A 13,931-nucleotide genomic window follows, 5' to 3' on the forward strand; every position below is an offset into this window, starting at 1 on the left:
CCTCAAGATCATAGGTTCAATTCCCAGGTTGAACACTGCCGTTGAGCAAGGTACTTAATCTGCTTTGCTATAAATGGATGTAATGTAAATGCTATGTTAAAAAAAAATGTGTAAGTGGATAAAAGCGTCTGCTGAATGCTTGTAACATAATGTAAAATCACAAGATTAAATAAATCTCAATTATTATTATTTCCAAATAATTGGAAATTATGAAAATTGTTAAATTAACTGAACATATGATTTCACACAGAAAATATTCTGAGAAATCCCTCCTAAATAAAAAATTGTGTTGGTTAAAAAAAATGTTATGATGAATTATTAAAACAAACAGGACCCCACAGTACATTGGTAGACTGCAAGCACAGTTAATGTTGATTACTACATATTACAGTAAATAGGTTAACATCATGTGTCAAAGGAATGTCAGGGATATTCATGTTTTTCCAATGCAATACAAAATTACACTCATTCAGACAAGGCTATCAAATGTACATGAGACTGACAAAATAATAGTGATAATTTTGTTTTTGCCTAAATGCACAGCAAAGTTAAAATGATTTATTTGGGATTTTTAGTCTGGGTTCTATGGATATTTGCATAGTCTACCAGAGTAGAAAACATTTTAAATTAAATGATTATAACTGTAATTTGCATAAAAACCCCTCCCCAAAACTCCATGTTTGCTAAATTTGCAGGTGATTGAGTTTTCACTGGTTGTTTATTTTTAATCAGGAGCACTTGAAAATGTTTTTGTGACCATAGAGGCAATGGCAGCAAGGCCCAAACCTGGTGGCAGACTGGCACAACTTCAGGTAACCCTTAGACCAGTGGTGTCAAACTCGTTGCCATGGAGGGCCGTGTGTATGCAGGTTTTCATTCCAACCAATTAATGCTGCCTTAATTGAGTCCAATTACTCATTCAGCCATATGCGTTTAACTGCATTGAAGCACAGAATATAAGAAAAATTTTATTTAGACAATGCGGGTCACCATAGACGTCGGGTCACCATTGTGCACAAACCTGCATCCCTAATTCAGCAAATAATTTAACTAATTATATAATCAAGATCTGAGGCTGGAATGAAAACCTGCATACACACAGCCCTCCATGGCAACGAGTTTGACACCACTGCCTTAGACAACAGAAGAGAAAACAGTAGGAGGAGGGTGAAATACCAGTCTTAAAGTTTCAGGTAACTCTCATATTGTATTGCATTATAACTTTGTTTTGTGTTTAAAGAACACGACACTGCATTATTACTGTAACGTATATGGGCTTTCCAAGCAGAAGCAAAAGTCATGATGGGTAGATCTTTGAGAGGGTAGTAGTAGCTTGCTTTTAGGTTATTTACTTTCACTGTTTCAGAAGTAGCTTTTTTTAAATTTTTTTTTTTTTTAGAAAATCTGCACTTCTCCTGTTTAACATTCTATTTACATACATAGAAATGCTAGTTTTCCAATGCTCATGAAAATGCTTTCAGCTCAATGGAAATAATGCATAATGAATAATGACATTTGCTAGCCTGTATACAAAGAGTAGATTGATTGCTTAGGGAACAGAGTGGGATTTTAGTGATATCAGTACCATCACTGTAGTATTATTAGTTGTTTGACTTGTTGGGAACAGTTATTTGATTATAAAATACCATAAACATCAACCTGAGGTGTCAGTTTCAGCCCTCCTTTGGGTAAGGGGACTGCATTGTTATGATGATTTAAAAGAAAGCTGTTTTTAGGCACAGGCGTCTAAACAGCTTGTTTTGTGCACTGTGACTAAATTGTAAATGTGATGGTAAGGCAGAAAAGGCTGAGTTAAATACCCCTTTTTTCTGTAAATCTGTGGCAAATTGCTGGGTGCTGAGGAGCGCACCTGTCATTAATTTCATGCAATTAGTCACCGGTGAATGCGGTGCACTTCTCTCCCCACCCCTTTTACACTGATATTGCAGTCCACACACAGACGCATTCTACAACAAGCCAATCAAATCATTTCTTTAAATTGTACTTACCTTGTTGCTCTCTCTTTTCCTTAAACATTTAATGCATCAAAGAACAAAATGCGAGTACAGCTAAACTGTTTGTTTCCAAGTTATATTATTGCTGGTGGCAGTATGAAATCCTGTGAAATACCGTGCCTCTTATTTCAATGTTTAAAAAAATGCAGTGCGGCTGCTTTGTTTAATTTGTTTGTAAACTGTAGCTCCGTTTATTTATTGTTTCATGTTTATTGCATTCAGTATATAATGATTGATAATTACCTAATTAGCTTGTGGCTCGTGTAGTACACTGTTTCCACTGGTTAATTTATTTAGGTGCGTTATAGCATGACAGACATGCTAAAGAGGCAGACAACTTGGTGTATGTAATCTTTTGACCCAATGGAAATCTGATATAGTGAATTACAGCTGAAATAAATCTGTTTCTATTCGATTGTTTTAAAATGACCGCTGATGTGAACAAAGCTGAAGCCCTAATTGACTTGCCAAAAGAAATGTATGGTAACATGAAATGTGCGGAGTTGTGAAAAACTGAGTTTGAATATCTTTAGCCTAGGTGTTCGTACACTTTTGGCCTCAACTGTAACTATTCTGGTATGTTTTCACAATGGACTTATTTGTTTCAGTGCACAGTTATAGTAGACATACTAGCATGAACTACATGATCAGTTATTCAGTGGATAAATAAGGATAGGTCCACACAGGTATCAGTATCAGTTCAATTATATTTTACACTATTTGGTTTGAAACAAGAAATGTAATGCTGTTTGCCACAGATTATGACACTAATGAGACTTCACCTTGATTATCTTTTGCATTACAGCTACATTACAGGCACTTATCCAGAGCAAATTTAACATAGTATTTATGCAGCTGGATATATACTGAAGCAATGCAGGTTAAGTACCTTGCTCAAGGATAAAACAGCAGTGTCCTACCAAGGAATTGAACCTGTGACCTTTAGGTTACAAGACCAGTTCTTTAGCTGTTATACTACACTGCCTCATGAAATGATCCTCTATGACAGTTGATCATTTAAAGGTATACTCAGTAAGATAGTTACTGGCTTGTTCCACAAAATGACATTAATATATCACGAGGGGTTCGCAAGTGTTGTTGCTCAATGCCAGTCATTCCACTCTTACCTCAATAGCTGCAGAGATTTCATATTCTCAAAACAAGCTGTCCAATCCGGAACTGTTGTTTTGATGGGAGCAATAATTTTGCCTCACCCCCAGGTGGCAACCTTGCATGCTGAATTTGTTGCGCTTCGATTTGCGCAAGCATGGAAGAAATATATAGCGGCTAAATGACAAGACACCTGCAACAAAGTCTAAAAGCTTTGTTTGGATGAGACAATCTGCATTACTGTTATCTTATGCAGCTGACTACACTGGAGGAACTTGGTGTGGAGGGGGAAGTTTTTTTGACTAATAAAAAACGCATCCCTTTGAGGCGGTATACTACGCAACCAATGGCGCCACCACTTTCATGAAAAAAGCATTAGAGGATTTCTCCATGTCAGTAATAGGTTAAGTATTCATTTTAACTTGACCATTCCTACACTAGATTTTCATTTTAGTAAATCATACAATAATAATAATAATTATTATAACAATAACCGTATAGCTACCACTAGTTAAATAATACGACATGTTTCTTTCCCATTTTAGCCCAAGAGGAAACCCAACATCGAAGCGAGAAACCAGCTGTGAAAAAGTGTCACGATTTCCTTATGGCTGTCCAGACCCTGTTGAATACAAAATACAGTAAGCCCCTTCATTGACTATTCCCAGCAAAACTGAAGTGAAATTGATCTTGTCTTTTTCCTGTCTGTGTGTCACCATATTCATTGTATTCATTAGATGAGGCTGGAGGAAAAGGTTGGCTGCCGTACAAAAAGAGATGAAGATGGGAGGGCTAAGTGCCACCACTGGAATGCCAGTCACATTAACCCTAGAACACTAACGTCCGTCGAGTATATCATACGCAATTTTGGAAAAAAAAAAAAAAAGTTGTAATAAAGATTTATTAACGTACAAAAATACAAGGCAAGATAAACTACTGGACTTTCAATTCTCCCTATGAAAAGTGACAAAAAATGAAAAGAAGGTATTGAGGAGGGTACTACAAAAATATTTTGAAAATTTGTCAAAAATTAAATAAATGTTTACATATAATTCCTGAGAACAAAAACAACTAGAGCTAAGAGCTTCTGCGTTGGCCGACGTAATCCCGGGACATGTGGGCCTCGACTGGAAAAGGCGCAGCCTTCCAGCATCACCACAAACTGTAGGGGAGATTTTTTTGAGGCGAAAAATCACTAATTGCCAATTAGCAATTTTTGACCGTATGTATCCCCCTGTAAATGGACACTAACTGATATTTATTCATACTATTTTATACTAAATAAGGATTGCAGGCAAATTCCAAGACCATTATAACTTACGGTACCTATGCATTACACGCAGTCAGTGCAGACAGGGTAGTAGTGGCGAGGGCAGACTGGTCGACGGCACACATGACACCTGTGCCTCGTCTTCCTGTCTGATCCCTTAGGGCACTCTGCACAGCTCACCAACGCACCACTGCTCTCTGCTGCCACTGGTCCTGTGGTGCCTGCAGCAGTGCCAGGGGTAGGGAGATCGCATACACCACAGATGACGAGCTTCAGCTGACGTGACAGATATCATGTGTGCCGCCGGCCAGTCTGCCCTCGCCACTACTACCCTGTCTGCACTGACTGCGTGTAATGCATAGGTACCCTTTGGGTAGGTCTCCTTCATCAGTGTTTGCACACCACCTACATTACCACTCATCACCGCTGCCCCATCGTTTGTGCAATGAGTTTGTCAGTCAGCCCCAGGGGCTCAAGGGCTTGTTTGATCGCGTTGGAAAGGCCGATGGCAGTTTTATCCTTCACTTCGATGAACTCTGGGAATTGCTCCGTGACAGTGTTGTCTACCATATATCGCAACACCTATGACCATTTGGGATTTGCATGATATATCAGTAGTCTCATCTGCCTGGACAGCAACAAACTGGGTCTCTCTCAATTGTTTGGCTACTTCCTCCCTGTAGACGTCATACATGCAATCCAGGAGTTCGTTCTGAATGGTGTCCCCCTCACACATCGTCTCAAAAATGCACCTAAAAATGCCTGGGTTTAGTGAGCTGGCTGACTCGATGTGACCACGCAAACCCATTTCGCACTTCACATACCCGGGAAAAAATCACAAGCGTTGCATAGTTAGTGACGTGTTTTCCATCACCCATCAGTGGTTTGTCCGCCAGAGAGGGTAGGCGGAGCTAACGCAACAGGCTCGCTCTTCAACTCACTTGTGTGTGAGCGGCGTACTGTTTTTTCCGGTGTCTGCTAGCGTTACAATAACGGGGGGGGGGGGGGGGTGATGGTGGGGGTGGTTATGGAACCCTAAAAAGTTTTTGTCTAACATGAGAGGTCATATTATTTGTTGATGTAGATTTTGTATTACATTTGATGACAATGTAACGTTACTACATTACATAGCTATTTGCACAGCTAACGCTAGCTACTGGACCATATCAAGAAAGACAACATTAGTTTAGACAATGTTGCACACAGTATCCATCTCTCATATCAGGTAACGTTGCGTTAGCTAGCTAACTAATGTAAATAACACAATCTAATGTCAGCTAACAATTAGAAAAAAACGCTAGCTAACGCTACCGACCGGTACCGTCCTCGCAAACCGTCTCTCGAATGCAATGCTACCTTGTTGCAACGTTGCAGTGTAGCTAACTAAAGGCCATTCGCAACGAGATGAAACGGTTTTAGAATGTTGCAGAGAATATTGCAGCGGTGTGAACTGGTTAGTAGCAGAGCCGTTGCCTGCCCTGGGGTCTCAAAAGACCCACCTTGTCAAATCACCAAGTGCAGTTTGAGAACGTTTACAATCAGACGTCTTGGAATTTTGCAAGTTGCATCCAGTCTCGTTGTGAATCATTGATCTGAACTGGCCTAAACGTTACCGTTATTTACAGTGCCATCAAGTGCATCAGTATATTATAATGATCTGAATAAAGCCGGGGTATAGGTGGAGCAGAGTCGGGTCTGATTTCTGTGTAAAGATGTCAAGCCGGAGAAAACTAAATAAAAGAATACGGCAGTATGGATTAGCGTTGTTATTATTTTATTACGCTTCCTCATATGTTCCTTCAGCCTTGATGCCCTTTTTTTGATGAAATCTCCTTTGTTTTTATTTTATTCTTCTTGTTCTGATTGCTAATTTAACACCCAGCTCAGCTTTATTCTCGAACAGTTTAGCTAGCAAAACCAGAAACACCAGGGGTAACATTTTGCAAGGCAGTTGTTTCAAAAATATCACACAACAATCATTCACGAAAAAGACTGTTTATTGTGCACGAGATACATAATTGCACGAGCCACAGTGAATCCCGCAAATTCTTCTCTGCGGTGTAAAGATGTTAATATCGGGCAAAAGGATAAAGAGCGTTTGTGGAAATTGATCATCACTAATTCTACCCCAGGTCTGCTACAGCATTTTAACCCGACTCGGCAGTGTAAAGACAGTTTAAGTTAGCCTAATGTTAGACAATGAATGAGTATGTACATAGCGTTACTTTTATAACAACCATTTTTTATTCAGTAAATAGTGTTATAATTGGCGTGGCCCAGGTGCCAACTGACTGACGTCACACAGGCGACACTGGTTGGATCCGGTTGGATCCAAGTTGGTAGTTGTAGCGTCTGTGTGTCCATACATCTGTATCGGTGGTTGTAGCTATGTGTCATTAGCTCCTACTCATGCGTGCAGGATAGCATTCGTACGCGAGTTGTAGCTGTGTGTCTGTAGCTCCTACTCATGTGTGCAGGATAGCATCCGTACGCGCTAACTAGGTTAACAAATGCTCACACTCACCGCTCATCAGGGGTGACATAGCTCAGGAGGTAAGACCGATTGTCTGGCAGTCGGAGGGTTGCCGGTTCAAACCCCGCCCTGGGCATGTCGAAGTGTCCTTGAGCAAGACACCTAACCCTTAACTGCTCTGGCGAATGAGAGGCATCAATTGTAAAGCGCTTTGGATAAAAGCGCTATATAAATGCAGTCCATTTACCATTTTACCATTCATCAGCACCCTCACCCCCCCCCCCCCCACCCCAGTTTGAAAGGTTGCAGTCTTGTTTAATTTGTAACGTGATTGACTTAAAAGTAAGCCCATCGTTTTTTCAGATAAGCAAACGCCTGCTAAGCAAAATACTACTGTACTAAAGAGAGCATGAGGGTGGTCAGACCAGCCATGTTTCAAATGGAAGCTTGTTGGTTTTTATTGGAAATTGTGCCTGACCATAGCTAACATGAATATGAGCAGAGGCATTTTGGATTACAGAAACATGTAAATAAACAAAAGAGCCACAAAGATGCAAGTGTTGAATATACATTACATATGGACATTTAAAACTTTTTCCTGAATGATTTATTTCAGTGATCTGAGCTACTGTTCTAAAAGCTGAAAGGGTATGTAATTTTGTCATGCAAAAATAAATGAGACCAAGTAACCAAGTTTCATTATGTGGGTTACGGTGTAATAAGTAATTGTGGGAGTAGGGGGGGGGACTGCTTTTATTTTACTGCCATTTATTGCCCTGAGCGCTGATAAGGGGACGAGTGGGGTTGTTGGCCAGAACGGAGTTTGTTGCAGGCTTTGAATTTGCAGTGTGTTTGTGGCCCATTTTTTAATTAATTATAGATCTTTGCTTTATTACCATTCTGTGGGTACTGAGGCCCACACCACTAGGGCAGGATGGAACATATTAAACCAGATATACTATGAAGTGACCTTAAGGTCAGCCCAACAGGGGCAATTTAAAGAAACCTCACAATAATGGTCCGGAAGTTCAGTTTTCTCATGTCCCTCAGCAAATGAAATAGAAATTTGGTCTCAGTTTGTCCGTTTCTTCCTATATAGGCTGCTGTTTCGCTATTTGCTAAGGGAAGTCAGAATATTTAACTGTTACATGGACCAATGTGCCGACAAATACCTTGTAATTTAAGGCAACTAATTTGCACTTTTGATTCTTGCAAATATTAAGCCTATTTCTGATAGCCTATGCTTTTAATACATATAAGTGTGAAATTTGCTCCTACAAAAAATAGGCTAAATAGAAACTTAATGGAAAAGACTAAAACCTACAATGAAGTTGTCTTACCAACAAATATTGTCCATTTAGCCAACGCCAGATACAGCCAATATCCCTCCATTGTTGTCCAAAAACTATTGAAACAATCAAAGAGACTTGCTGTTTCTTTGGTCTGCATAATTCATAATTACAATGAACCTAGCCTTTGTAATTTTTATTGAAACAACCTTATGAAGTGGCTGTCGTAAAATGCTGATAATAGCATTAAAAACGACAGTACCTCTCTGTAGCCTTAACGGCTGACTAGGTGTCATGAAAAGTAATATGTGACAATCTTCTGCATGTTCATGTTCAGCCCAGCACAGCTGCTAATAAATGTGTGGTCAGTGAAAACCTGCAATCCTGACTGGACATTCACTTTATTCTACAGTGACAACGGGCCATATTTAATAAGGATTTGTGGGGCTTATGATACAAATAATGTTTTTCCAAACAGTGCCTACCCATTGCATTCATAGATCCTGACAGCTGTTTAAAACCCAACTTCACCAGAGAGCGGGACAACAATGTTGCTTTCCTGCCATGCGTTAGACACATCTTAAATACTGGCAGTGCATTTAAATGAACTCACTGTGGCTGTGCTCATTTACATAACCAGTATTCGTAAATACCGTACTAAATTGAAAACATGTCGCAATGTAGAATTGTGTGGCACTGACGGTAATTTGCAGCATGCTCAGTAAATATGGCCCAATGATTGCTTTTTTGAAACATGTGAAAATGTTTTGAGTTCCGTTTCAGCACTGACTTACTGAAAATTGTCTCTGTCACACGCCAGCGTGACATCCCTGGGAGGGAGATGCGGCACTACCAGGGAACACCGTTGGTTGCCGCATGGAGAGAGAGAAAGAGAGAGCAACCACACAAACATGAAATAAAATAAACACCATCTTCACCCTTCCCCTTCACGAGTTCCAGGCTGAAACTACAAACTAAAATAACAAAGACATAAGAAAGCAAAACCGAGCGGCAACTTTTCAGTTCCCCGCTCATAGCTGGCCAGATTTCCACCTGACCAGCTCCTCCCACTTTTCAGCAGGGGTTCACTTTTTCCCGTCTTCTTAAATGAAACAAAACTGAAATTAAAGGCAACTCAAATAAAGAAACTCGCTCTCGGTGTGAGCTCCTGGTCTCGGCCCCGAACTGTAGAGAGCAGCACACGTTTAAGCACCTGGGCTGATTACCTAACGCAATCCTGGGGCACGTTCAATCTGAAAACAGTGTGCACTGTTTTGCTACCGTTTCCGGGTTGAACGACATGCTTCCTCGAAACGGGTTGAAATGGTGTGCAACGGGCTTTGAGGTATGTTTACTTTTGTTTGGTGGGTGTGTCAGAGGTGTTACCCAATCAGCAGCAATGTGTATATAAAAGCTGTATTAAAAAGGCAGTACGCACAATGGATCCAACTGAAGTCCTTTACAAATGTGTCCACTGCAGCTTGGTGTATGCAACAATTGAAGACATTAGAAGACATGTTTGTCGTAAGTATTTTATAGTAAAGTTTTTTAATAGAATAAGCTAATAATTATTTAATTTAATTTATTGTATGGGTTATTGTATGTGTTGATTTCCATAAACACTCTTTATCTCATGTTTCTGAAAGCATTTCAACATTATAATGTAGTTGTTTAATATAATTAGCTTCATTGGTAAAATGTGTGCTCCCCTTTCTGTCTCAGCAATCCCTTTGGAATAGGCTAGTGCATCGAATCCTCCAGCTCCACTAGGCCTACACGTTCCCGCTGCACCACTGAAGTCTCCGGCTTCTGCACCACTGAAGTTGTCTCTGACTCCTGCACCACTGAATTTGTCTCTTGCTGGACCATCCCCTGCCTCTGCGCCAAAGTGGGCACCAGTCTCAAACCCCCAACAAATGCAAAAGGTACATTTTAAGTTGATTCCTCTTTCCTAACACAATTTTAGTATTGATATATTTTCTGTGACTAATCTATTTAAATGTGTGATGTAGATACAAAGCCATGGACGCACGAAGCAACCTTGCTTATAATTTGTCTAACGAAGCAAATGGCTGAAGACTTTCAATCTCCTGTATTAAAGAAAGTAGAAGTGTGGAAAAAGGTAGCTGCAGAAATGCTGGCTAAAGGATACGACTTTGAAGCAGAGGCATGTGAAAATAAATTCAGGCAATTAAAACAGGTTTGTTTTGATACTGGCATTTGTATTTTTTTGGGAGTAGGGCAACTTGAAGACATTTGCATCCACATCTGAAGCACCCCAGTGGTTTGAGCAGCATGTCACTGAGCAGAGGAGGCAGATGTCGGAACTCATGGTCCTGCAAAAACAAGCAATGGAAGTGGCAAGTGAAAGGAATGACATCTTAAAACAATTTTCTTTAACGAAGAAAAAATAGGAACTTATTCCCACATTCTGCTGATGGCTTAGGTTCTATTTTGTTTGTTTACTGGCATGATTCATGGCATGATGTAGTCTATGCTGCAAGGAAATAAATCACATTTGTGCCTTTTTATTCAGTATTTGTATTCTTCTCATTCATTTGCGAAACAGAAACTTCTGAAAACTTAGATGAACCAAGATGACCTGTAGTACAGTGGAAGTCAAAAGTTTACATACACCTTAGCCAAATCCATTTAAACTCAGTTTTTCACAATTCCTGACATTTAATCCTAGTAAACATTCCCTGTCTTAGGTCAGTTAGGATCACAACTTTATTTTAAGAATGTGAGATGTCAGAATAATAGTAGAGAGAATGATTTATTTCAGCTTTTATTTCTTTCATCACATTCCCTGTGGGTCAGAAGTTTGCATACACTCTGTTAGTATTTGGTAGCATTGCCTTTAAATTGTTTAACTTGGGTCAAACATGTCGGGTAGCCTTCCACAAGCTTCTCACAATAAGTTTCTGGAATTTTGGCCCATTCCTCCTGACAGAACTGGTGTAACTGAGTCAAGTTTGTAGGCCTCCTTGCTTGCACATGCTTTTTCAGTTCTGCCCACAAATTGTCGATTGGATTGAGGTCAGGACTTTGTGATGGCCACTCCAGTATCTTGACTTTGTTGTCCTTAAGCCATTTTGCCACAACTTTGGAAGTATGCTTTAGGTCATTGTCCATTTGGAAGAGCCATTTGCGTCCAAGCTTTAACTTCCTGGCTGATGTCTTGAGATGTTGCTTCGATATATCCACATAATTTTCCTTCCTCATGATGCCATCTATTTTATGAAGTGCACCAGTCCCTCCTGCAGCAAAGCACCCCCACAACATGATGCTGCCACCCCCGTGCTTCGCGGTTGGGATGGTGTTCTTCGGCTTGCAAGCCTCACCCTTTTTCCTCCAAACATAACGATGGTCATTATGGCCAAACACTTCAATTTTTGTTTCATCAGACCAGAGGACATTTCTCCAAAAAGTAAGAACTTTGTCCCCATGTGCAGTTGCAAACTGTAGTCTGGCTTTTTTATGGCGGTTTTGGAGTAGTGGCTTCTTCCTTGCTGAGCAGCCTTTCAGGTTAGGGTTAGGGTTATGTCGATATAGGACTCGTTTTATTGTGGATATAGATACTTTTGTACCTGTTCCCTCTAGCATCTTCACAAGGTTCTTTGCTCTTGTTCTGATTTGCACTTTTCACACCAAAGCACGTTCATCTCTAGGCGACAGAATGCGTCTCCTTCGTGAGCAGTATGACGGCTGCGTGGTCCCATGGTGTTTATACTTGCATACTACTGTACAGACGAACGTAGTGCCTTCAGGCATTTGGAAATTGCTCCCAAGGATAAACCAAACTTGTGGAGGTCCACAATTTTCTTTCTGAGGTCTTGGCTGATTTCTTTTGATTTTCCCATGATGTCAAGCAAACAGGCACTGAGTTTGACGGTAGGCCTTAAAATACATCCACAGGTACACCTCCAATTGACTCAAATAATGTCAATTAGCCTATCAGAAGTTTCTAAAGCCATGACATCATTTTCTGGAATTTTCCAAGCTGTTTAAAGGCACAGTAAACTTAGTGTATGTAAACTTCTGACCCATGGGAATTGTGATATAGTGAATTAAAAGTGAAATAATCTGTCTGTAAACAATTGTTGGAAAAATTACTTTGTGTCATGCACAAAGTAGATGTCCTAACTGACTTGCCAACACTATAGTTTGCTAACATGAAATCTGTGGAGTGGTTAAAAATGAGTTTTAATGACTTCAACCTAAGTGTATGTAAACTTCTGACTTCAACTGTATTTTCAGGGTCTACTGCTTGACATTCATTTCCATCGTTGCCATCCACATCATCACAATCCTCCATTTGGTGCCCTTCCTCCCTCAAGAGGAAATTGTATAGAACACATGCAGCTGTGATTACCACCGGGACTTTTTTGAGGTCTTCCATGGGCAGGTACTTCAGTCATCTCCATTTCCCCTTTAGAAGTCCAAATGCCCTTTCAGTCACAACTCTGGTTGTGCTGTGGAGTGTGTTGAATTTCTTTTGCCTCTGGGATAAGTGCCCATTATCTCTGTATGGTGTGATGAGAGATGTGCTGAGTGGGTATTGTGGCGCCCCGATCCCTTATCGGTGCTCCCCACGAGACCACCAGGACGGCCGAGCCCATCGACACCGGCGGCCGCTGGGAAAAGTGGTGAGTGGGCGGTACCTAGCAAACCCCTGTCTAGAGACGTTCAGGACCCTGGACAGCCCCCCGGCAGACCAACTGAGGCGACAACCGGCAGCACCATGGACAGGGCTGCAGCAGAGGGAAGGTAAGGGGAATTTTCCACTCTGCCGCACACCTGCAACTGCTTACTGGATTGGCTGCCGGCGCCCACCTGAAGCTGCTTGTACTAACGAGCAGGTAGGCTTATATAGACCAGCACAACCCAAGGAAAGGGAGTTGCTGGGACTTTCGTCGCTGCTACGCTGGACGACTCTACCCCGGGAAGAGACTGGAAGCGGCCGTGGGCCAACTCGCTGGAAACGGAGGATCACCAGCCGGCAGCCGGAGCAAGGAACCGGAACCGGACCCGGATCGGGCTGACCACGCCCTATCCCCCCTTAACCCACTTCTTTTTTTCGTTTCTCTCCAGAAGAGGGTGTGAAGACCTGGAGCGGAGCACTGATACCCCGACCGGGAAGACTTTTTAGTTGGTTTTGGCTCCCCCTACCCCTACCCCCACTCCTTACAATTATTAAAGACCTTTTTTGTTAAACACTACCTCTGCCTCACCGTGCTGGTTCTTCCGTCACTCAACCCCCCGTTGGCTGAGAGAGTTCACACATGGTGGAGGATGCGGGCATGCTAACTCCACGCTACGGGGTGACGGAACCAGACAGAAACCAGCTCTAAAAAAAAAAAAAAAAAAAAAAAAAAAAAAAAAAAAAAATTTTTTTAAAATGGAGGAGGCTATTAAGGCTGTGCTGCAAACGCAGAAGACGCTGGAGGCAGCCATGGCGGCCCTGGTCACCCGCCCGTCAGAGAACAAACTGACGCCGCGGGATGTACTGACAAAAATGACTCCTGAGGATGACGTAGAAGCCTACCTCGAGTTGTTTGAACGCACCGCCCACCGAGAAGGCTGGGCCCGGGGAGACTGGGGGGGCATCTTGGCGCCGTTTCTGATCGGGGAGGCCCAGAAAGCCTGCCGGGACCTGACCGATGCAGAGGCCGCCAACTACAACCACCTCAAAGCAGCCATTCTGGCGCAGTATGGCTATAGCTTGCCAGCTAAAGCCCAGCGGTTCCACCAGTGGGCCTATAGCCCCAGCC

At 41.7% G+C, this 13,931-nt stretch overlaps 1 protein-coding gene and 1 long non-coding RNA gene across 3 annotated transcripts; both read left to right on the forward strand.

The window, feature by feature from the left end:
* The first annotated feature begins 1,114 nt into the window (after positions 1-1,114).
* On the forward strand, positions 1,115-10,652 carry LOC118221816. 2 transcript variants are annotated; one of them, XR_004764181.1, is made up of 5 exons: positions 1,115-1,193; positions 3,671-3,766; positions 9,638-9,681; positions 9,880-10,082; positions 10,398-10,652. It is a non-coding gene; the product is annotated as an uncharacterized LOC118221816 (long non-coding RNA). The 2 variants fall into 2 exon arrangements; XR_004764180.1 differs by lacking the exon at positions 1,115-1,193 and adding an exon at positions 3,387-3,528.
* Positions 10,653-12,557: 1,905 nt separating this feature from the next.
* On the forward strand, positions 12,558-13,532 carry LOC118219446 (ATP-binding cassette sub-family A member 17-like). The gene is made up of 3 exons (XM_035402604.1): positions 12,558-12,565; positions 12,703-12,927; positions 13,252-13,532. The coding sequence occupies exons 1-3, from the start codon at positions 12,558-12,560 to the stop codon at positions 13,307-13,309; spliced, it is 291 nt and encodes a 96-aa protein (XP_035258495.1). The 3' UTR covers positions 13,310-13,532.
* Positions 13,533-13,931: the final 399 nt, after the last annotated feature.

The sequence above is a fragment of the Anguilla anguilla genome, chromosome 2, assembly GCF_013347855.1.
Source record: "Anguilla anguilla isolate fAngAng1 chromosome 2, fAngAng1.pri, whole genome shotgun sequence".
In the NCBI taxonomy this organism is placed as follows: Eukaryota; Metazoa; Chordata; class Actinopteri; order Anguilliformes; family Anguillidae; genus Anguilla; species Anguilla anguilla.

Coding starts and splice junctions, on each gene's coding strand:
- LOC118219446 (XM_035402604.1), top strand. Junction 12,928..13,251: donor AGGGCTGCAGCAGAGGGAAG/GTAAGGGGAATT, acceptor GTTTCTCTCCAG/AAGAGGGTGTGAAGACCTGG.